This window comes from Poecilia reticulata, linkage group LG1 (assembly GCF_000633615.1).
Source record: "Poecilia reticulata strain Guanapo linkage group LG1, Guppy_female_1.0+MT, whole genome shotgun sequence".
In the NCBI taxonomy this organism is placed as follows: Eukaryota; Metazoa; Chordata; class Actinopteri; order Cyprinodontiformes; family Poeciliidae; genus Poecilia; species Poecilia reticulata.
The window spans coordinates 21,394,893-21,420,176 of NC_024331.1; the positions used below are offsets into that span (position 1 = coordinate 21,394,893).

General features: G+C 38.4%; 1 protein-coding gene across 18 annotated transcripts in view; it reads right to left on the minus strand.

Annotated features, from left to right (window-relative positions):
- The window catches only part of LOC103469399 (ankyrin-3-like), a 67,368-nt gene that overhangs the window by 36,980 nt on the left and 5,104 nt on the right, over positions 1-25,284 (minus strand). For 9 of the 18 annotated variants that reach the window (XM_008417165.2, XM_008417150.2, XM_008417142.2 and 6 more), the window contains exons 2-21: positions 13,332-13,433; positions 8,619-8,717; positions 6,700-6,798; positions 6,494-6,592; positions 6,177-6,362; positions 5,596-5,619; positions 5,095-5,103; positions 4,619-4,717; positions 3,636-3,734; positions 3,379-3,477; positions 3,089-3,286; positions 2,887-2,985; positions 2,671-2,769; positions 2,487-2,585; positions 1,582-1,779; positions 1,380-1,478; positions 1,110-1,208; positions 832-1,029; positions 643-741; positions 65-163 (exon numbers count right to left, since the gene is read on the minus strand). In XM_008417165.2, the coding sequence (XP_008415387.1) occupies positions 65-163; positions 643-741; positions 832-1,029; positions 1,110-1,208; positions 1,380-1,478; positions 1,582-1,779; positions 2,487-2,585; positions 2,671-2,769; positions 2,887-2,985; positions 3,089-3,286; positions 3,379-3,477; positions 3,636-3,734; positions 4,619-4,717; positions 5,095-5,103; positions 5,596-5,619; positions 6,177-6,362; positions 6,494-6,592; positions 6,700-6,798; positions 8,619-8,717; positions 13,332-13,433 (2,202 nt within the window). Of the gene's footprint in view, positions 1-64; positions 164-642; positions 742-831; positions 1,030-1,109; positions 1,209-1,379; positions 1,479-1,581; positions 1,780-2,486; positions 2,586-2,670; positions 2,770-2,886; positions 2,986-3,088; positions 3,287-3,378; positions 3,478-3,635; positions 3,735-4,618; positions 4,718-5,094; positions 5,104-5,595; positions 5,620-6,176; positions 6,363-6,493; positions 6,593-6,699; positions 6,799-8,618; positions 8,718-9,562; positions 9,899-13,331; positions 13,434-15,109; positions 15,543-25,284 lie in introns of those variants that run through there. The other 9 variants (XM_008417190.2, XM_008417182.2, XM_008417128.2 and 6 more) reach the window with 4 other exon arrangements.

Below are 25,284 nucleotides of genomic sequence, written 5' to 3' on the forward strand. Positions count from 1 at the left end.
TATAAAAATCAGTGTATTTTGTTTTACGCTAAGTTTTTATTCTTCAACCCCAAACAATTTCTACCTTGGTTTTGGCATTGACGCTGGCACCTTGCTGTAGCAGGAAGTTCACCATTTTGACATTTCCGTAATGACATGCTACTATCAGAGGAGTGTATCCAAGCTGCAAAGGGAAGGAGAACGAGAACAGGATGAAATGATTTCCAGACATGGCTGATTATTCTGCCTGGGTGCAAAACCAAGTAAAAAGAAGAAACTCTTAAAAATTGTAATACCTATATCTCAAAATTCTGGGAAGCTATTCTGTGGACCAACAGAGACCAAAGTGGAAAATTTTGGAAGTTGTGTGTCTTGTTACACATGGACACAATTGAGATATTGTGGTTTGACCTTATAAAGACCACTAAACCTTGAAAGCCTTGTACTTTATCTGTGACAGTTGTTAGGTTTAGGGCTCAATTACTTTTTCCATTTAGGAAATTAAGAATAATTAAGAACATCAGCTACATTTAAATCAAGGTAGTGGATATACACACAAAGTACATGTAAGCAACACATAAACTTAGGTGTAATTTTATATGATCACATTCCTTAGTATGTTTGCTGCTGTGGTTTGGAGTGCATCAAAGAGTGTGTTCGCACTTTAGTTTGCTGGTCCAGGTTCGCATCATGTTTGGCCAGAACCTCTGCTGCATTGACTCTGTCCTCCTGGGCTGTGAGATGCAAAGGAGTGAGTCCGTTCTGTAACCCATAAAGCACCAGATTCTCACAGTGAGTAACAGCAATCAACAGTAAATAAAACAAAAACCATCAGCTTGTTATGCATCAGACCTTGGTTGCTGTATTGACATGAGCTCCTTTGCGAAGCAGCAGGCTGACCATCTCAGCATGTCCTTCCTGGGCTGCCAGGTGCAGGGGACTGACTCCCTGCTTGGTCAGAACATTGGTCTCTGCTCCATACTGCAGCAACGCTAAAGCAATGTTGGTCTGGTTTTTCTTAGCTGCAATGTGAAGTGGAGTGTAGCCATTCTAGACAAGATGGAAGGTTGACAGTTCATGATGTAATAAACTACATTTGAAAACCATGCGCCTTTTTGACTTTCACCAACCTTTGCAGTGGCATGCGGTGATGCCCCTTTATCCAGCAGCAGCAGAGCCACCTCCTGGTTGTCATAATGAGCTGCTACATGTAATGGAGTCAGGCCGTTCTGTGAAAAAAGACATCCTAGTCAATTATATTTAAAATAGAATAACTTAGTTTTGCAGTTTTATTATATAAATTTACATTATTCATAATGAGTAATATTTCGCAAAATAATCCACTGCGTTTTAGAGACGCAAACTATTTACTGAATTGCAGCTCTAAATTTAATGCTGACCTTCCCAGCATCGTCTGGAAGTGCTTTCCGTTGAAGGAGAAGGTTAGCTACATCAAGGCTTCCATATTTGGCTGCTACATGTAAGGGAGTGAATCCTTTCTGTGGAAATTGAATTGGAGAAAATCCTTATTTCCAGATTGTCTTTTTCGACATGCTGAGAACCGTCTCGGTATGCAGACATCATCCTCCACCTTCCACCTACCTTGGTGGCCAGCGAGTGCGAGGCTCCTGCCTCCAGCAGCACAGCTGCTGTCTCTACCTGACCCTCCCTGGCTGAAATGTGGAGAGGGGTGTAGCCGTTGGTGGTGGCAGCATCCGGGTGGGCCATGTGCTGCAGGAGCAGTTGGACAATATCGGTTTCACCCAAACGAGAGGCAATGTGGAGGGGTGTCTGGTCCTCCTGTGGGTAGATGGAGAGAGGGAGAGAGAGAGAGAATGTGTTTTAGCAAAGCCATAATGTCAGAAGCAAAACATTCTTTCTCATTTAAAGGTCGTAATGATAGTGTAATTTGTTTGGATTATATGTGATAAACCAGTACAAAATAGCATGTAATCGTAAAGTGTAATAAAAATCCAATGCTTGCTGATTAACTAATCAAACAACCTACAGGCCATTTGCTTTTCTATTAATCTGGTATTGTGGGAAAACCACCAAGAACAAAGATGTAACAGAAAAACAGCCACAGAAAGTCCCATTAACAGTTTTCTAAAAGCCATGTAAGGACACTGCAACACATGGAGGGAGGTGCTCTGGTCAGATACATGTAAAATGCTCTCTGTGACCACAAACTAAAGCTGCACATCACCACTACCATGCATGGCAGCACCATAATATGATGAAGTTTTTCTGCAGTAAGGAAATGCAAATGCTGACTCGGTTTTTTAGATCTCTATTAGTAAAAAAAATGAAAACAATGTTTTAGCTTTTATTCTCTGGACAATTGAAGCTCTACATTGTGCATGTCTGTCACATAACTAAACAAATAAAACAAAGCAGGGCTTGTCTTTAAAATATCAAAATATGGAGAACGTCAAGAAATATGAGAGTTTGAAACACTATAACAGTTTTACAGAAAAGTAAAGTGATGGAACTGGGAGATGCCTCACCCTGGCCATAGCATCCACCAGGGCTCCATTTCTCAACAAGCAGCGAACCACTTCCATCTGACCTGCTCGTGCTGCCATGTGGAGCGCTGTCTCACCACGCTGTCGAGCAAAATCACAACATTTAGCAACATTAAGACACTGCGACGAAGGAAAAACCGACCACTTACTTGCAAAAACTACTCACAATGTTGCGGATGTCAGGAGAGGCTCCGTTCTGCAGCAGCAGCAGAACAATGTTGAGGTGACCCATGAAAGCTGCTACATGGATGGGTGTCAATCCAGACTGAGATGTGAAAGACAGAGAGGTGAAAGAGCAAAGACTGGCATCAGGTGAAAGTGCACAGAGTTGTGAACAAGCACTTTTTCTATTTCCTTTTCAAAAAATCGAGCAGAAACTTACCTCAGTAATGGCCTGGATGGAAGCACCATATTTAATAAGGAGCTCCATCACTTTCACTCGATTTTTCTTGCAAGCAATATGGAGAGGAGTAAATCCATTCTGGCAGAGGGAGAATCAATAGACAATCATTTTTGTTTTGCCTCTGCAGTTATTGCTTGCATAAAGTCTAAAACAGCTCCTCCATGTTGATTTGATTTCTCACCAGCGCTCTGGCGTTTGGATTGGCTTTCTTGTCTAGGAGGAGCTTGGTGACTCTGTAGTGGCCACAGTGAGCGGCAACATGCAGCGCCGTGAGGTAATCGAGAGTAACGTCGTCAACAGGCGCCTTGTGTTGCAGCAACAGTTTCACACACTCTATGTGGTCTCCCTGGGCTGACATGTGCAGTGGGGAGAGTCCGTTCTGTATGGTGCAAGAATATATGCAAAAAGTAAACAAGAAGGCGGCAAAGAAAATGCCGATATGAACACAGTGAAGGAAGAGCATTATTTCACCTTGGTTCTAGCTAAAATGGGTGCTTCTCTTTCCAGCAGAAGCTCCAGGGCCGTGTCATGTCCACTCCTGGCGGCACAGTGTAGAGGCGTCAGACCGTCCTGTTGGGCAATCACATAAAGCCCACATGAATAATGAATCAGCAAATGAAAATTTGAGAAGCATGTTGTGGACACAATGATTTCTATAAGCTAGTATCAACAATATAAGGTTTTATTCAATAAAATTTGTTTTAAAAAAAAATTCATAAAAGTCTTACCCTTGTCTTAGCATCTATTTGAGACCCTCGATCCAACAGCAAAGCCACCATGTTGGTGTTTCCTCTCTTGGAGGCTACGTGAAGAGGCGTAATCTCATTCTAACAAGAAAAAAGGAGAAAACGCAAATAAGATTTTACCAAAAAGAACAAGACTGTCAAAAATAGAACTCATTCTTATATATGCATTCTACAAGAAGCAGGACATAGATACTGATGTATGCCACAGTTTATGAAAATTATTGTTTAGCCCATTGCTGTCTTAATCTACTTTCAACTATATAATAAACATAATTACTGAGTAAAACATTATTGAGTCGAATATATCACACACAACACATAACTTTTAAAACGAATTTAGGTATGTTGCAAATTAGCATCATTACTGGGCATGACAGTCATTAACAAATTACTCTGTCCTTAGTATGATAATTTTATTGAGTCTTTCATCACAATTGCCAGACGGACCTTTGAAACTGCATCACAACGCACATTTCTGTACAATTGCTCTGGTCCGTAAACACAATATTTTAAATACATCGTTAAAATATAAAATCAAGTTTACATATTCACATTTCGACAACTAGATGACATCAAGTACTTCCAATATGGCAATTTGCATGAGATGAATGTAAATCAAAATATAACTTTGCAGCTTGGACCACTGGCCATTTGGGGCGTATTCATGAAAGAAGTTCCAATAGGAATAAAAACAATCCATCTAAAATGGTGTGGCGCTTGGTGAAGCAATTTAGTGGGTCGTTCATTTGGACTATTAGTCCTCATTGCAGCCATCGAAGGCTTGATTTCTGACCGCAGAACCTTTGGTGCATCTCCCCTACATCCTCCATTTCTCAGCCCATTTCCTGTCTGAAATACACTTATTGGTATCCATTACTGTTCACCGTGACATATTAAAAACAAAGCTAATGTTTTGCTCTAACCATGCTGTTCTAGAGCAAAGTTAAGTGAAACTGAGCTTTTACCCGTGCCGTGAAGTCAACGGCAGCTCCTCTGTTCAGCAGCAGAGTGGAGACGTTCACGTTGCCGTAGTGAGCAGCGATGTGCAGGGGAGTGAAACCACTCTGTTCGCAACACACAGGTAGAACGCAGAGAAGAACGGAATAACTGCAGTTATCATAAGCAGGTAAAGAAAAGAACCCTGACAGCTGAAGCAGTGTAATGACAAATATGCATGCTGTCAAAATACAAACTGGCCTTAAAGAAGCGCAATAAAGGAGCATATGCCAAAATATTCCATGCAATGCTTTCTGCATGCTAAACCCTTGGACGTAAAACATGCAAGCTAAAAAGACTCAACAATTATAGCTATTATTTCTGAACTTAAAAAAAAAAGCAACAAAAAAGCAACTTTGCATTTCTGCAGGGACAGACAAATGAATCATATTAAAAAGTTCCAACATGTCTACATAAAACACTAAAAGTATGTTTGGCTTCTTACCTTCCCATTCTGATAGACATGGTGCAATTTAATTAAGAAACACAGTTAACTTAAAGATAAACCAAGTATTTCAGAGAATAAAAGCAATAATAACATGCTGAAAGTACACATGCCATAATTTTCTTCCAGATAAAAACAAGCATGAACAATGAAAAAAAAATACTGCTACCGCTAAGTGTTCAATTAAAAATATGTAACATAAAGAATGGCATTTAAAGAATTTTCAACCTCTTTAAAGGTAAAAAAAAAATGATGTGAGCTGTAGAGTTTCATTAACAAACATTTTCTTGGATCAAGTAAAACACCAAGTGTTTCTCTATCAGCCATGCAGTGTGTGACCTTCATGCATCCGTATTAACGGCACATAAATGTGACGTGCAGGAATTCTGAAAGTCACAAAAGCTCCTTAAAATTTGGGGAAGTTTCAGGGTAAGAGATCTGTAAGAGATGGCCATAGGCGACAAAAACAAATTCAAATGAAGAGGTGGCGAGTCTGTATACCTCTGTGGTTCTATTGACCATCATCTGGTTAGGAGGCATCAAAAAAGAAAGGAGGAATAGGGTGTAGGAATGTTAGGGAACAGACTTCAGACTGTAATTTAAAACACAAGCTTAAGACACTCAAAGACAAGGAGGCATGGAGCAGGACAAGGGATATTAAGAATCAAAGTGGCATATGTTTTTGTATATCAGGGGCTTTAAAAGAGTGGAAGAGCTCGCCTCCCTTTAGAGGACAAACTTACAACTTCAAATAATCTTGGTCATACTTCCTTGTTTTTATTTTTGCTTGGCCCAGACTCTGTCTCCTTACTCATCATAGCCTTAGGCACTAAAAATCTGTCAGGCATAGGCTACATGAAATTGGCTAAACGTTCATAGTTACTTATTTTGTTTTTTGTTTTTTATCTTCTCATGTTGCACACCCCTCCAGGAGGCTACATCCCACTCTTTGAAAAGTCCTGTTGTAAAGCACTGCTCACTCCACCCTGCCTGCTTCTGTTAGTTCGTTTTGTAAATATATTCATCTTGCAATCATCAAAAACTATTCCATGACCAAAATCTACCTGTTTTCTGTGACATACCTTCGACTGCACATCAGCGTTGTGGTCATTCTGAAGCAGGAGGGCAGCAGACTTGGTGTCATCTTTGCGGGCCGCTATGTGCAGGGCGGGCAGGCGGACCTTACCCTTGGTGTCATGCTCCAAAAGCAGCGAGACCACAGAGTTGTGACCCTGTTGGAGGGCGATCGCAAGAGGGGTAAAGCCATCCTGCAAAAGCAATTAAAAAAAAAGAAAAAAATATTGGTGAAACTAATTTAGAAAAAAAGCTGAATTAACTACAACTAAATATTTGATGTGAATAACTGAACACATAAATACATTTCCAGCATTATACACACTTCTGTTGCAATGCTTTGGTTTCCTTCATTTTCCAGCAAGTACCGCACCACCTCCAAATGATTTTCCTGGGCCGCCATGTAGAGAGGAGTGAAGCCATTCTGCTCAGACAGAAACATCACATCACTATATGCACACACCTATGATACAAGTAGACATGAGCGTGGACATCACCCATTAATAATATTTAACCTCTAGTAACTCTCACCTGTGACTGAGCATTGACATCTGCTCCCCTGTTCACCAGCAGCCTCACTACTTCTTTTTGTCCTGCCAATGAGGCGATATGGAGGGCAGTGTTTCCTTTCTGCGAGGAAAAAACAACAGAAGATCACAGTTTCTTTCAGTAATTAAATTAGGAAAAATCTGCCTAAGCATTTGGGCAGCATAGCATATTATTTGGTTAATATAATGATTCAGGATTCTTAAAAATATAAATCTTTTTCATCCAAACTTTAAAGTTCCTGTTTTGTGTGCATTTGTTTTATTATTTCCACAACCAATTAACAGGAATTAAATATTTTTGAGGGAATACCTGAAAAGAATAAATATAAAATACAATTTTACAGGGGCCTTATGAACAAATCAAAATAGATTGTACACTAATGGTGGCATTAGCCAAGAACTTCTGGAATGTGCATAACATGAAAACTCTGTTGTCAGAAAATAAACCTGTTTATAGACGAGTGTAGCTTTATTTACTGATACACATATTTACAAAAATAAAACGTCAACATTTCCAGCAGGCACAAAGTATCTCTTGCTCTAAAAAAAGGTCAAACTGCAATATCATTGGTGAGTGAGCAAAGTGGATATTTTGTAGGTTTAAGCACTTCCACCTCTTTCATAGACTGAACCCATGTGCTTTGGGCAAATGCATTCTGAAAAGTGAGCACAGCGCAACAGAAAGAGACAAAAGAGCCCTCAACTCTGGTGTGAAGGGAAATATTATCAGTGCCTAATCTCTCACTGTAGACTTTATACCTAGAATAAATTGGGTATGAGACAACCAAAACGCAAAAGGATCAGGAAATCACAAAAGCAGAATACAAAAGTAGTCAGTTCATCAGTGTGGGAACAAACACTTGAATGAATAGACACAGATGTCATAAAAAAATCTGTGTAAAATTAGTTCTCAAGAGAACTAATGCTCTTGTGAGGAGCAGTAATTATTATTATTTAGCTTTTACAATTTTAGTCATTACTGTTTCAGTCCAGTAAACAGAAGGCAAATTTCTGTTCTCCAGAAACCATAGATGGATATCTTTCCAAACTCGGTGATTAATCATTTGAAATAATTATCATTTCAGAATAATCCTGATTATCTTGGTTAATAGAATTGCTATTATAAAGAAATTTGTGCTGTTAATTGTATTTTTTTTACTATTATTTAAAATGAAATGAACAATATAAAAATTAAATATCCTGATTTTATTAGTATTTTTTTAATTTCACAGATAGCTATGCTGATTGTTACATTAAAGCAAATAATGTTAGAAATAGGCTAGCCCTGTATATAGCTTAGCAAGGCAACAACCAGTCACAGTTGATGTAGTTGAGTAGAACGGGGGGAACTAAGCAACAGAGACTGAAGAGTTAATACTTATAAAGGTTACAGATCTACAAACATAAATATCAAAGACAGAGAAAAATGAATTATATATTAGAAAGTTAAAAGTCAGATTCTTTGGACATGTAAAACACGACCCTTTAAATGTATCCCTTTCAGTACTCAAACCTTATTTATTAATTCATTTGTAAGGACATGTGAAGAACTCCACACCGATACACATGCCAGTCCAAGGACACAAGCAGCATGGTGACAGATTTCATGTTGGCTACTCTGTGGCTCATAGTGAACAGATTGCCAAGCAACATACTACACAGCTGCAGTTATCCCACTTACACTGTTTCACTGAATGTGAAATACGAACTACAATCCAAGTAAAGACTCACTTGATCTTTTTGAAGTTGGGGACTTGAAGTAAGTTCAGAAAGTAAAGGATATTCCCTTCCCGCATTCGATTTTTAAATTTCATATATGTGATTATTAATTAGCAGACAACATGTGTTTTATATCTGTAGAATCAACACTGAGTAACATAAGATCTTAGCTTGTGAGCGTACCTTGGTAGATGAGTCAACGGAGGCTCCTCTTTGCAGCAGTTCTTCTACTAAATCTTTGTGTCCTTCCTTAGCTGCCAGGTGTAATGCATTGAGACCATTCTGCAGTAAAAAAAAAAACATTCATTTTGTTATAAATACAGAAACATTGCGTTACAGTAAAACATGCTATATGTTTTACTCCTTTGTAATAGCTTCTCAGAGTAGGAAGGCTGGAAAACGTTTTCAGTTTTGTTTTTGAAACTTTTTATATCATATTCCTGATGTAGAAATCAGGATTGGAAATCATTGTAAAATTTCTTAATGTTGCATCCACAGACATATTGATCTGAATTTTGGGAATGCTATTGGATTTTTATTTTTTTGTTAAGGTTTGACTTACCAGTACTGAAATTGTAGAATGCAACTTCAGATATAAAATTTTGGATTGGATTATTAGTTTCATTTTAGAAAAGGATGCCGTTATTCATTGACTCAACATTTCTGCAAAATATGGCACGCTAACTTGTAGTCTACAGGACAGGACAGTAATAAATTGCATTATGATATATGACTATTAACAGTCCTCCAAGTCAATTTTAGACATACAAGATATATAAATGAAAACATAAAAGCTGCAGAAGAATTTGTTCTGTTTTCATCCTCTAGAGAACCAAGACGTTCAATTTTCTAAAAACGTTTTAAGCTACGATTATTAAGGATTAACTCCCTGGCAAGTTATGACTAGAAAAAATCTCATACCCAAGGTAAATATCTACTTTCTATAACAAACAGACATACATCAAACAGTGCTATCGCAACAGCACAGTAAGACAACAAATTAATTAAAACCAAACCAAACAAATTGGATATTTCATTTAAAAAAAAGCTAATCTACCCACCCTGCACAAGACTCACACATAAACACACATCTTCTCTGAGACTAGTAAACCAAGAGAAGAATGCACCTCATCCTGCTTTTCCTCCATTCTCCTTGGTGCTCCTGTCAATCTGAGACAGAATGGCAAAGTAGCAGTTCACACTTCAGATTCCCTGCTTCTTTAAATCATCAGTCTTCCCAGGCTCAATATTCCTTTTCCACCAGATTGTCCTTTTGATCTTCTCTATTATGTGGAACTCCAACATGGATTTAAATGCGATGGAGTTTAATTTTCCTTTAAGTTCTTCTGCACCCACTCTCCCCACCACTGCAGGTTATGTCGGATAGATCACAGAAAGAGGATTTGCTTCCCAGTCAGTACTGAAGGTTCTTTGGTGGATCTGATGTAGAAGAGGAACTGTTATGTTGCTAAGGGCATGTATGTCTTACACAACTTTGGTGTTTGCAGATATACACTGACAAATAAAAAAAAATAGAAACGTGTTTCACTCTAGCTACCCCTGTTGCCAAATGCCAAACAGCCAACAGGAGAGTCAAGTTTCTGCGCAGTCACAGGGAGCATGTGGGGCACACACAAACATAGATGTAGCAATTTTTAGCGGTGACTAAAATTATACCGACATTTCAACAAAAAAGCGGGGCATTCATCAGAGGAAAAGGTTTCCTTATTAAGTAAAAAAATAACCTTTAAAGCTCGAGCTGTACTCGTCTTAAAGCAAAACATAATTGCAGTTGTCCACATATAAGATTTCCTTGTTACATTTGTCTTTGTTTACCCAGTTCATATCTTTTGAGAGTGAACACTTGTGAGTTCAGATACACTTTGGTAATATTGGAGACGACAGAAGAGGTTTAATCATTGTGTGTCAGTTGTAAAATGGCCGACCATGACTCAGCCAAAAAAAAAGAATTACTGCAACCTCATTATAGTCTTTCAATCACATTTAAGCCATTATGTATTCAAGGAGAAAAGTGCAAGTCCACCAGCAAACACACATATGTGCACCCTCTGCCACGCAGGCTGATCTAAAGCCCCCTTTCTTCACTGCACTGAGCTGTAAGTGAAAGCTTCATTTAGCTAATGGACAGTCAGCATCGCCAGTTTGGACGAACTCCGTCCAGCACAGATTAATATTTATCTGTCTTCTGACCGCTGACCTTTGTTATGATCACACTTAAGTGGTCACAGTTAATTGGGGTTGCTTTAGGCACTCGAGTGTCACATGGGGATAAAATTACGGCGGTGAAAAGAGGAAACGCAGATTAAAGAGCAATATCACTCACCGAGGATTAATGCTGGAGTGGATTAGAGGGAAAGTCTGTTCAATTTGACAGTAAGGATGTAGAACAAAAGAGCTCAAGCAAAAAAAGCTGGTTCATATAGATTCGGTTGCCCACAAATACTCTAGCCATGTTAAATTTGTTTAAAAAAAAAAGGAGAATGAATTTACCTCTCTCAAAAACATGGTTGTATTTGTTTGCCTCATTCATCCAATCAGTGCAAGAGGCATCCTAGGGTGACTGTGGCTTTGGCAGGCTAGGAATAAATCTCTTCTCTTTTACTAAGTTGGAAAGTCCCCTACGTTTGGCACAAGACCGTAGTTCAAACAGGGATGCTGCTTTCTAGGACTGGATAGTTATTAATTGCTGAGGTTCCAGCTTCTGAGTTTCTAACAACTGTACAGAATGAGTAAAAGCATTTTTTAAGAACTACGTGACTGGGAATTCATAACTGTCTTTGTCATTAGACAAAATAATTTTATCGGATAAAATGCGAAAAACGACTAAGCGAACAAAAAGAAATCCTGGCTGTGGATGAAACCAGATATTAACATACACTGTATTTATATGTAAGGTTTTTTTTCTCAGTAAGCTTAGATATTTACATCAGTTAAGATTACTATACTAATTTCTATTTGCACCATAAATAGACAAAACTGTAAAGATGGGTGTCAGCAAAGCAGTAAACTTGACTCAGTTACATCAGTTCTGTCAGGAGGAGTGGGCAAAGATTCAAGCTCACTACTGTGAGAAGGTGTAACAAATGTTTTATTTAAAACAATGCAGGTAAGTTTTCCAGTTTAAATAAATTCAAAGATATTTAACAAATATAAATAATCTTTCTAATCCTATATGGCTTAACATATGAAAAGTTGTTTCATTTTACTTCGGACAATAAAAATATTTTTACTGTCTTTTTTCACGGTGGCTTATTAATAAAACTTTAAGAATCAAGGTTAAAGCCCTAATCCAGTGTTAAGTATTGACATTACATTTAATGGTAATGTGATCCAAAAGATGGCTTTTTAAAATAAATAAATATGTAGATTAGTAAACATAAAACTAGTCAAAGCATATCAAAAAAGACGATTGATGTGGTGCTGCACATTATAATGTCACTCATACTTTTAGTCACCTGACAACATCTAACACTTGGTCATCAGACACAAGGAAATAATTTTAAAGGCATGACTCTCGTGTTGCAGGGTCTTGTGTTGGTGTGTAGTTACCTACCATCCCTCCTAATGTAACCCCATGCTGCCCATGGCAACAAACAGTAGAGCAATGGATGGGCATCTGTACTTTCTTGCTACCAGCCAATTACAATCCAGTTTATAAATAAGTAGAGTTAACTAACATTTTAATTATAAAAAGCCAACAGCAACATGAAGGTGGAACACAAGGAATGTGTGCACAACACATATGCTCACGTAGGCTCAGGCGACATCCCTCTGTGAGACGCCTTGTGACTGCTGCAAATCACAATGACACAGAGCGGTTGACAGAGCTGTATTCGGAGCTATTTGACCCCCTTGGATCGCTCCCCCTCCTCAGTGGAATCCGAATAAGGGTGGGCAGTAGGGGTGAGAACAGCTGTCAGAGCCTTACTGCTCGGATTGGTGGGGGTAATGGGTGTGTTGAGGGAAGCAATTTTAGATATGTGTTTGGGAACAATGGCACTGTTTGTTTGGGTGTGTATAGCTTCTCTGATGAAATTATGAAACAGCAGTAAAAAAAGACAGCTTTCACAAGTTTTATGAACATGCAGTAGCCGTTAAACTGTATTTTTTTTGCTTTACATTGGAGCAGTCCACCTTTGTTTTATTTTGAAATGGTGAGTTCTGGATCATGTGCAATATCTGTTTTCTATTGCACATAGTAGGACAAAAAGTTTGTTCTTATCTGTGCATATATCTGTGGTGTCCCCTACAGGATTTGTGCATAAGTAATAGTTGCTTTGTTGATATATTCTCCCACCTGATCTCTGCAGTTCCTTCAGAGCTACCAGGAGCCTTTTCACTTTTTCGGTTTAAATTGAAATGGGTTAAATCTGAAAAAGTGGTAGAAGTGCAGTTGCACCATGTTATGTCAGTGTTTGTATGATTGAGCAGTGCTCTGTGAAATGTTCAACACTTGAGATATTGCTTTATAATCTAAGCCTGCTTTAAGCATGCCATATAAAAATATTCACCAATGAAAACATAGCATTTATGATTAGAATAATACATCGGACCAATAACACCTTCTTAAAGGTTATTTTCAAAAGATGCTATTGTTTTTGCTGATAAATTAAAGATAAATGAACAGAATGTTTTTTTATTGAATACAGTATAATAGGGATGTAATTATATACTATGAAAATGAGAAAATTAGGCATCATTTAATACAACTCTGGCAAATAGGTGGTAACAAAGTGCTTCCCACATGCTATGTGGACAATGTGCAACATCAGGCTTTAGTTATGGCTACATTATAAAAAAGTAAAATTATGCACCCCAAACAAAGCAACATGATATAATGTTGTGAAACAGTTGTGGCATTTCAAGTTTTCTTACCTGGTTGCAGGTGCAGATGTCTACTCCATTTTTGAGGAATTCAAGGACTTTGTCAGTGTTTCCGGCTCGGGCAGCCCGGAGAAAACTGGTGTTACTGTCAGACTGTAGAGACAGATACAGAGTTGTTTTAATTAACATCAACGAGCAAACAATTGTCTTTACTTTTGCTTTCATATGTTATTTTATGGTGTAAAAAGGGAAAAAAAACACTTGCAAGGAGCTACAATACAGAACGATATTGATTTTGATTAAGGGTTGCATAATATAATATTAGGAAAATGTGTCTCCAATATTGTTGCCAAATGCAATAAATTTCAGGATTAACCCACGTTTTTATTCTCTTACAATGTTAAAATCACTCTTGTGAGTTTTAGCGTCTCAGCCACTATTATAATATCAGGAGTGGTTCTCAAAGGCAGTGAGAGTCCATACAACTGACTAAATATGCTGCCAACACTGAGACATGATTTCTTGGCATTTTAAACATTATAGCCTATGAGATAACATATCCAGGCAGTTCTTTTGCAGTAGCAGTTTTATATACACGTGTATTGATTTGATATGAGACATTTTCTATCATTATCATTTACATATGCCTACATTACACCTTTGCTTCAAATGAGGAGGGGTGCAGTTTTGCAGAAGTTAAAGATCCATAAGATAAGTCTGAGTAGGCCATTCTAAATTTAACCATGAGACATCTGCTCAAATGAGCCACACACCAACACACACAACCCCACGAGCCCCAAACACACACATATGTTTTTCTCACATTAAAAGTTCAAAACTCTGGAAGACCTGGAGTATTCGCTTAACTTACAAAACCTAGACATATACATTTTTTTACTTCTACCATTTTGAAAAAGCTGTCATACTTTGAGTTTTTCATATTCTGTCAGCCAACAACTGACAACAAACTTCAATGTATTATATTGAGATTTTATGCAAAATTACGACAATATACAGTAGCATTTGTGAGGTGGGAGCAAAAGGGAAGATAGTTTTCTAAATGTTGTAATACAAATCTGAAATGAGGCATTTTTGTTGAGACACTGAGTCAATACTTTAGAAACACCTTTTGCTACAGTTAATGTTGCAAATCTTTTGGGGTATGTTTTGTCAAGCATTGCACATCAGATTGTATATATTTTTCTAGATTCTTCTTCACAAAATAGCTCAGACTGGAGGGAGAACGGCTGTCAATAATAATTTTTACATACTGCCTCAGATTCTCAACTAGATTTTGGCCCAGACTTTACCTGGACCATTGAAACTTTTAGCTGTTTTATATCTACATCATTTCGTTGTACATGTGGATGTACATTTACCATCATCGCCCTGCTGGGACATCTGCCCTACTCTCAAGGAAAAGCATCCCTACAGCACTAACTAAAATATTTTATGCTGAGAGTAGAGCGTTTAGGTAATGTCCACCATTTGATTTTGAACAAATCTGAACAGAGCACCTCCCTCCATATGTTGTCCTGTGTCTCAAACATTGCTCCTCGCAAACTACAACTTCTTTCAGTTGTTAAGGGATGGTGGTGCCACTAAGGCTCTGCTGGATGCCAAGTAGGAAGATGTACACTTAGAGCACAAGGGAGATGAGGCCAAGTCCTTATGTAAGGTCAGAAATCAAACCTATTACCATTGAGGTCATAACACACAGACAAACACACCAGTGGCAGTCAGGTAAAAATAAGCAGAACTTTTGTCAGTACAGATCAGAAAAAAAACATTATCTACCGCAGCAGAAGCCAAAATTTGCCTTCTCTTACCTGGAAATCAACCTCTTCAGGTAGAGAGTCAGCATATTTGTAGTATTCAGATTGTTGGTTTGAGTCACCGTCACTCCCATCACTCTTTAAAGTTTTATCTAATCCACAGGCTTTACATGACGCTGAATTGCCCATTATGATCAAGTTTTTCACCTACAGATGAATCCCTTCCTCCCTAACGTCAACACAGCACGCTGCTGAAACAGTCCATGGAAGTCTAGTTCTGAAGTTGCTCACTTTACATCCTTTGGTAGAATCTTTTTTTGTTTTGCTTCCCAGCAAACAAGTCCACCAGAAACAACTTAGATTGTTGGTCCAAACGCTGAAATCAGTCGAAATCATCCTTTCTTCTTTGAAATGACATCATTCAATCTTTTCCATATTGTAAATATCATATCCCTCAACTTGGTTCTGTCTAATATGCATCCTGCATGCATCCAAGGCTTGTCTTGCCTGGTCTTCCTCTGCGTCTCTCTCTTTGCAGGTTAACAACTCCACACGTAAACATTTAACCGTCACAGTCGCTCTTGCTTTTGCTATTTTTATCATTTTAGATCATCAATTCTACCACGTCTGCAGCCCCTTGCTGTTAGCTACTGGGGATGGGGGGGGTTTGGGGGGTTGGGGGATGGTGTGACAGCTGGGGTTTGAATCAGAATGTGGACTGCAAGGTCTGTGGTGTTCCCTACACACAAGAATTGTGCAGGGGAGATGCGAGCTTGTCACCAAAAGAAGGTTATTTGTATTTAATTTTGATCATTTAGTTTTCAATGTACGAGTTCACACAAATGTGAACTAAAGGGGCCTTCAACTGTGCCGGTAAATGTGCAAATTGCATGTCTCATTAGCTGTTACATAGCAAAGTTTTCAGACTTTGGAATAATAGGCAGGAAAATTATTTGTATCCCTGACACACAGTAAACACCTTCACAGCACTAAGAACAGTAAAGAACTCAACAGGCTACAACAACACAAAGTCTTCACCTATTTAAATTAATTTGGTACTTTAAATCCAAGCAAGGGTGTTGCACAAAATCCCCAGCATTTATGCTGCACAATATCAAGAAAATATCGAATGGTGACACTCATTCTAAAATTGCAATAATATGTTGAATATCATTGCAAAGAATAATCAACATTTTCTTGGTACTTTTCTTTTTTTGCCATTACACAATATCCCTACTGTCTTGTTGTGTGAGCTTTGATATCTCAGCCCCTAAAGATATACAATATATTGTGTGTTGACATTACAGAAAGTATTTGTAATATTTCACCACCACCAAGTTAAATATTCAACCAGTCTGAACATGAACTCAACAATGAAAGAGACACTCAACTGCAAAGATTTTACCTGGCGCTTTGCCTTTTCCCGCTTCCTTCTCCGCCTTTCCCTGGCTTTTTGTAGAGCTCTATATTCTGGATGTTGCTCAAGCTCACGAGCTTTCTTCAGATGAGCAGCAGCATGCGCCATAACTTCCTCCTTTTGATTTTTTGTCGTCCCAAGTAAAAATTATTTTGCCACAAGAAATGTTATTTTGCTAAACTCTCTCTTTGTAGGTGTTATTGAAATTCCCAAATATTAACCTACAGTTAAAATACGGCTTTCCTCCATAAAAAGCTTCACTCTAATTAGAGAAAAATCGAAGTAACTCTGGATTAAATTACCGCAAAAATAAAAAAAACTTTAGTTTTTGATTTAAAAGATTATGTGCAAATTCTTTTTTTTTCCCCTTTCTCAGTTGTCTTTATACAAGATCCAAAATGAGACTTTGCTAATGAAAAAAATTGTATTCTCCAGCTGAAGGTCCAGGTATTGAGAACCGAAGAATGAAACAACCAAATGAAAATGAACTACTCAAAAGAGAACAACCAAGAGGACAGGAATTGTGAGGGGCAGATGAATGATGAAAGAAAGACCCGTCCTTATACCAACACACACTCTGACACAGACGCGCATACACACACAGAGAAATGATCCTGACCAGATGTGCATGAAAATCTCAGTCTGTATGAACAGCTTTAGCTGTAAATCCACTCCGGTGTGTGTGTGTGTGTGTGTGTGTGTGTGTGTGTGTGTGTGTGTGTGTGTGTGTGTGGTGTGTGTGTGTGTGTGTGTGTGTGTGTGGGTGTGNGTGTGCGTGCGTGCGTGCGTGCGTGCGTGCGTGCGTGTGCGTGCGTGAGAACATCAAGCATGAACATTTGAGCATTTAATGTGAATGTTAGTGAATATGTGACCTACAGTCAACGGAGATGTGTATGAGAACAGCCAGCTCACTGCTGCAGTTCCAACTGTGCCAAGATGCAGCCTTCCACATTAGCTCTTAGCAGTCTTATATCAGATGGTTTGCACTTTTCATATTAGCAGGTAATAAAACACAATATTACAGCTCATGCGTGTGTATGAACCACCAGAAGTCTGCTTCAAAAGTCTCTCTCCATTAATGCAGCTGATGGTAGCAGTCTGAAATTACAGCACAAAGGACAGGGACACCTTCTCACAACTCTATTTTTGTTCACACTTTCTACCATCAATTTGAACATTTAACTACAGCATCAGCAACATTTCTTCCAGCTGACAATCAATGCATGAGACAGACAAGCTGAATCATACCTCAGTGTAGCACCACTGGTAGAAATATCTTATTCTAGTGCGCTCATAAGGAGTGGCACTGTAATCGTGCGTAACTGTTTTTATGCACACTTCCTGTAGCACCCTCTGCTGGCGAGAGCAGTTAAGGCGACATGTTGATTTAAAATTTAATCGAGCAGCCAAGAGCAAAACTATAAAACATAGTAAAATATAGTACAGTTGAAACCTGTTTCGAACTGTTGTGTCAAACTGACTTAAAACAACATTGTCATTCTTCTTCTAAAAAGCTTAATTGGTCAGAAAAACCATGTCTAAATAAACCACTAAAGCTGTGTTTTAGCGGATTACACTATAGAGCAATATGAGCTTTTGCATTATGTTCAATGCAACACCTTACTTGGGTCAATGACTTTTATGATTTACCTATATAACTAAATAAAATTGATAAATTGCATCGATTACAAATATGTTATAAAATACAAATATAGAAGTGTGTGTGTGTTTTTATGTGCACATGTTTTTGTCCATTTAGGAGTCAGATTACACTGACAGGAGATTCTAAGCGAAAGCTAAGATGAGCTTCAGTTTCCTTGGTTTAGGGAAGTAAATTAATGCTCTGCTGTCCAGTTTATAGATCCAGAGGCTTTTATTTGGTCCATTAAACTCGACTGATAGGCAGAGACAAGAAACGCAAGAACCAGCATGTTCAACCAAGCCTGTACTTTACAAGTGTTTCAAACTGTAAATCTATGCAACCAAGGGCTTTGTCACACCTACAGATGCAGGTTATTTACAAAAAGCAAGGAAGAAACCGACATGTTCTTCTTATATAGATTTATGCGTCTTAAACATTAAGCTACTGGTTTAAAATTGTGGCTGTTGTCTCTCAACATTATTTCATGAGCTTTGGTAGCAGTTAAAAAAAAGTCTCTGCACAGTTTGATCGATTGTGCATAAACAAGGACCTTGCTGCGGTTTATGTTCCGTCTCTCAGTTACAAGAACTAATTTATCTAAACAATTCCACAAAAACAGTGCTATGAAAATGATTCCCAAACCAGCCAAAAATGAGTAATAAAAGGTACAAATCTATGTGCTGCTACAAGACTTTGTTTGCCTTTGTTTTCAAAGTGTTTTGGAGGCAGCTGTTTATTTGTCTGTCTGCTAATGGAGCTGCAGTGCTGACGAGAGATTTTCCTTGCCAACAGTGTTGAGCCACACGCAATGGTTTGAACATTAGATGAACTGATTATCTTTCTTTATGAAACAAGTAATTTGCTTGATGATTAAATATTTTAGTTTGACTATAACTTCAAGTCATGTGCAAACTGCTCCTTCCTTAAAAAATACTGTTTATTTTTATTTATAAATGTAATTGTTTAAACTGAGTAAGATCTGGTGGTACTTATGTAGGTAAAACATAAAAACAGACCACAGTCTTTTTCCTTTAAGAAAGCGACATGGTCATCATTTCTTTTGATTTTTTCAATCTCTTTGGGGAATGTAAAATCTCTCCAGTGGCAAAAAAAAGTCCAGACAAAAGACAGTCATTGTAGCCCACAGAAAATATGTGACTAATACATCAACTCATTGCTTACACTTCAGCTTTTCTAGAAACGCACCCAGGCTCCTTTTTGGAGTTACGCATTAAAGGAAAAGGAATCAAAAAAAGGGGAAAATTTACAAGAAAAGGAGAGAGAAGATCTATGCTGAAGACTTCCTGGTATAACCGCTAATATAAAAAGTAATCACACTGAAAAACCAATTAAGTGTCATTACTGGTAACTGCCTTTACACACAAACCTAAATGACATCCTAATCTATATCTTCAAAGTTTAATATAACGCTAGACAACTGTTTGCAGTTGTAACTCTTCAAGGAAAGCTTTCGACAAGGCGTCAGTGTTTTTGTGAACTTTGATCAATCTTTCAGAAGCTTATGAGGTTAAGACCTCATTGAATACATTTGGTAGCTGCAAAACTAATTGCGGCTGAAGGTCCAAATGGATAAAATACAAAGTGAGTTATGGATAGAGTAATGTCAAGTCATCGTCTAGCATTTTTACTGCTTCAGAAAGGTCAGAGCTATAAAGTGGGTCCCACGTGTCTTCTCTTCCCCCTTCTGGTTCCTCACTAAACAAAATCATGCAAAGTCAAATTCAATAGCAAGTACACAGAGCAGGCAATCAAGAATCCAGACCAGACCACACCCAAACAAGCCAGTAAGGACAGTGAGATGTAGGATGCCTGGGGAGGGGTTTAGTTGAGATGGGGATATGTAACCTTGACAGTGTAACGTAATATGCCCAGAGAAAGTGGACTAGAGGAGGAGAAATTCAAGAAGTCCCTACATCTCGTTGCAACTGAAACATTGCAGTGTCTAAAGTCAAATAACCAGATAAAAAAAATCTGATTTAGTTAAGAACAGCAACAAAACCAGCTCTGTTTGCTGTTCACTGCAGCAACCATAAGCAACCAGATAGACGAATACACAAGAAAACAGCTAGATTAACTAATTGCTAGAGATATACATAACATATACATAATAAATACTCTTAAATGCATCTTAAAATGCAAATGCTTAGCTACATGAAGTCATGAATTATTTCCCACTTAGGCTCAAATTCATGGCAACTCCTATTTTATACTCTATGAAGTGCAGCATGTCTGCACTTCATAGTGCAGACATGTCTGCACTTCATAGGAATGGCAGGCTGACAGATGACGTCAGCCTGCCATTCCTAGTAATTAGATGAGAAAGAGGCCTTCAGTTGAACAGAAAAATCCATCCTCATGAAAGCCAAACATTGCATAAACTAATGACATCACGACCCAATGTGCTAGAAACTGGTGCAAGAAGAAAAAAAGACAGGTCGTACATAAAACAACTGATTTAATTCTTGAAGTCCGTGGTAAGTCTACTATGCAGCAATTGTTTTGAAGCAGCAGTAGGTAACTTTCTACAAAAATATGTTTTCCACATACTTGTTAAAACTGTCACTGTTAAATGACATGTTAAAACTGTCTTGATAGTATAATATGAAACAGATCATTTCTTAAAAAACCAGAGTTCCTCTGCCTCCTTGCTGATCCTTCTGCAGAAATAAACCGCTCCCAGTCAGAAACATCCAGTCGGAGTCTGGAGGAGTGTCTTGGCACCGTCAATCTCTCTCATGTAACCACTGCTCACTCCCCTCTGCAACGCAAATACAAGTTCAAGATTGCTGGTTTGCTGCAGCTCTGCTAATGGTGGAGGAAAAAATAAACCTTACAGAAAAGCTGTTTACTCGCTGTCATCGATGGCCATACTAATTAGCCTGTGCTTTTTTTGGGGGAGGAGCTGTGGCATAGCAGAGAGCAAGGGGGGACGGTACGAACAGCGTGTACATGAGCATTATTGTTTCTGACTGAGAAGTGTGTTTTTACAGATGGCAGTAAAACCACAGGGGGGAGGTAGAGAAGCTTGATTAGTAACAGTTCCAACAAAAAAGTAAAAAACATGTTTTTGTAAAAGTTACCCTCTGCAGCTTTGCAGCTGCAGCCAGAAATTTTTGGTAAACTAAAAAAGCTGACTAGTTATAGTTTTACAACTAGTGAATGATGAGTTTCACTTTTTTGCCATTTTATTTTAAGTTATTGTTTAAAAAAGATCAAACTTATTCTCCCAAAAAGAAGCTTTCACACACATGCCTCTGATTACATCACGTAAGGGTTAGAGCAACTGATCACAGTTCCTTTGAGATGATCTGTCTTTATTCTGGCATTTACTCATTTTGGGACAGCTGAATATGCACAAAAACAATCAGTGCAATCCTTGTGAAATTTAGCAGTAAAGATTCACTCTTCATCAAGTTGTGTTTTTGTAGTTGAGTGAAAACACACTACACAATACATAACTGTGTAGTATAAAATAAGATGTATTACTGTGTACAAAAATCTGAGTTTTTGGTAAAATGTGTGGCCAAGTTATTTTTAAACCTAAATTTTCAACAGACAGCGCAACAAATTATGTTTTTGGGCGCATGTGTTTCGACCTTATGGCTGCTTTCGTTAAAGCATCACATCACAGAGGGTATTGAAGCAAAAACGATTTCACTCCGAGTTGAATGTATTATGAAGAACGAAGCCTGTGACCTGAAATTTGATGCAGTGCACATTCAGACCGGTACTGCTGAGAAAAAAATAAATAAAACGAGGAGATGCACTGAATATAACTGTCTCAGAAAGGGAGAAGAATGTGTCTTTTTTTTTTATAATCATCAGATGCTAGTACATCATATATAATGGGATCCATCTATCCATCTATAAATATACAGCAAGAGTATGAGGATAAAAATAATCTAGAGCAGGTACACTGCACAACCATTCTCCAACAGCCAAGGTCCTCGGTTACGTCATCTTCATCTGTAAAAAGCAGGCTGATGTTTGGCTGCCATGTGTTCAACTGCATTTATGCCTCAAGCTCTTAAAAATCAAAGAAATTTTCTTAGAAAAAGAAATTTAACTTTCACAAATTTAAAGCTGATGCCAAAGGAAAGAGGCAGAGAAGGAAAACATGGAAAGGAGCTAATGAGAGAGATTTTTACATGGAAGGTTTTTGAGATCAGCTTCTGAGAAATACATTGATCACCAGCCACGCCCAGTACTCTTTCTCTCCCCTTTCTACTTCTCTCTAACTGGAAGCAGCGTCATGAGGGCATGATGAATAATTAACCTCTGAATGCCTCTTACTGCCCCCATGCAACAACAGCTGTCCTCTGCAGAACTGAGGGCACAGAGAAAGTCAAAGCTAATTTAATTCATTCATTCATGGATGGATGGATGGATGATACAACAATGAACCCATTTCAAAATGTTTAATGTTGTTTAGGATTTGTTTTATCAGACGATACAGACATTAGAGAATAAATATTTACAATATTTAAACAATCCAGTTCAATCCACTATAAAAGTGCAACTGTCACTGAATCCTCTTTCTGGCCAGAGGGACTCATCGTGACTGTTGATCATGCAGCAGCCATTGAGTTGTTGCACCCCAAATGAGGTGCAGTGTTTTGGACTGGTTAAATAACACAAAAAGCTGGATTTGGACTTGAGCTGATTTTTTTCCCCCAGTACATGTGATGTTACATCCACACGGACCTTTTTTCAGGTCAGAAATTTAGCTAGCTAAATATCTTATTGTTGTTTATATAGTGCATACTCTGACATAAAGTTTTAATTCAGTTCACTATGTTTTCTCCATTCCAGAGCCATGTTTCCACATAGAAGAAAGAGTTTGTTGATGGCTGAGTCCTGGGTTTCTTTTGATGTCACTTTTTAATGTCATTGAGAATGTCGTTGTTCACATTGACATTCTGCTTATGTTCAAGTATAAAAAAAACACTTTTTTTTTACATGTGTGTACCAAATCGACAGGGCTGTACTGGATATCAAAAAGAAAATCAGCTTTATTTATTTACTGTTTGCTTTATTGAGCTGCATCTTTCTCATTCACTGTGATCTTTCTCATTCACTGTGATTTAAGAAAAACAGCTAAGAAATGTGCAAACAGGTGCCATGTAATCTCAGTATGTGCTAAGCTAACTACTTAATCTAGCTAACATCAGTCATTTGAAATCAGGTGGATATTTTTCATCTTATATGAGGTGAGCATTAAAGCACCCTAAATTTGTGACCCTGTTTCTAACAGGGGTTTTTAAACATTTTTGCCTGACTGGTAAAAGCATAAACAATCTACTCTCTCTACTGCTTAACTGCTGTGTTATTGACAAAATGGCGCATTAACAGATGGGCTACCAGCAATGATACCATCTAACCCTAACCCAAAAGGTTTTTTTGATTTTCAGTATGAGACTGTGATGCTCAGATAAAAGCTGATAATTCAAGAGTCACATCTTTACCGAGGAACCCAGCAGTTCATGACTCTTCAAAAGATGCTCTGTCTATTCTTAAAGTGAGCCAGGAAGCGACTGTCAGTTTAAAAGTAGGCCAGACCAGCCAGATAAGCAGTACCATAGTGACCAAAAGGAAGAGTCGGGACACTGTTTGTATCCAAACATAGATGATTTGTCATGTAGATCTGGAATTGGGCCACGAATGCTAGTGCTCTTTTTTTAGTCTCATCACCATTACACACCTCGTGTGTGTTTACATAAGATGTAAACACACACAATGAAACTCCAGAAAACACCATTTGACTGTTGCATGAAGATTGCATCAGGGCATACTTTCAGAGCCAAATATGGTTATTTACAGAATATGTTAGTGTTTTGTTTTAGCTTTGTCTGCAGCAGTATATTAACTAAAGACACGTGATAATAGCAGCAACAACTTGGGAAAACTAATACTCAGCACACTGTTTATTGGCATGCACTCAACAACCACTTAATTACATCCACCTTTTTAATTTCTTGTTAACACAGTGAATCCACCAAACAAAGAGCAGCAACTGCAGTTAGGAGCAAAGCTGTGGTGAAAATCACTAGATGAAGCTGCAACTGTTTCAGAATGGTGATGGGGTGGGAGTGAGGTAACATTATCAGATATCAAGAGTTTTCCAAATACCATGCAACAAACTGATTTGTTGACCATGATAACGTCACTGTACACCAGAGGCTTCCATAGCAACAAGACATCACACCAACAGACCTCAAACATCTTTGGGATGTGATGGAGTTTCACATAATGGATGTGCAGCAACCAGGTGACATGTCAATATGGACTAAAATCAGATGTAAAAACTCAGACTAGTGAATCTCTGGGACTTTTCTGCTTTCAATAAATGTACATGACTATGACTGATTAAAAGGCGGAGGACTATTTGTAAGATGTAGAAGACATGTAGAAATTAAAAACAAAACTAAATGGGACACACGGATCATGTCTGAATGCAGACATTGCTGCACCGTAGCAAGATTTTACAGGAAGCAATTATGATGCATTTGGTAAACATCTGCAGAGGTGGGGGGTGGAGAAGGGTTGGGTGATTGTGGTTCCTTGCAGGTGTCTATGTAAGCATTTATGACCAGGAAAGTGCTCTAAGAGCTGCATTAATCTGATGTGTAATATAATGTATGATGCTGGACGATGGTTAAAGATGAGCTCTTTCAAACTGCACCTGAAGATGCAGCCTACAGTCCAACATTTCTAATAGGCACTATGCAGGAAGACAGATGCAGTCCAATGTGGGGGTGTATTGATGTAGTTGTCCATAAGTAATGCAATGAAGGCCATGACTCCATTAGTACTCCCTTCCTGCACAGCCCCATCCTACCACTCCCAGTGGAAAAAGACGGGCAGACAGATAAGCAGGCAGATACAGAAAAATAAAAAATTTTACATACAGGGAGGCAGAAAAAAAGAGGGGGATGAAAATGTCAAAGGTTGCAGTGTAAGCCGACCCAGTGGCGCGCCGGGACCTCTATGTTGGGGCGGATACATTGCAGGGAAACTGGAGATGGTTAGGAATGATGGCCGAGACGACAAGGAGAAATCTGGGGTAAAGTGTCACGTGTTTGGGCAGTGAGAGAACATCTACAGCTCTGGTGGAGAAAAGATGAATGGTACAATGGCCAGAAATAGTAG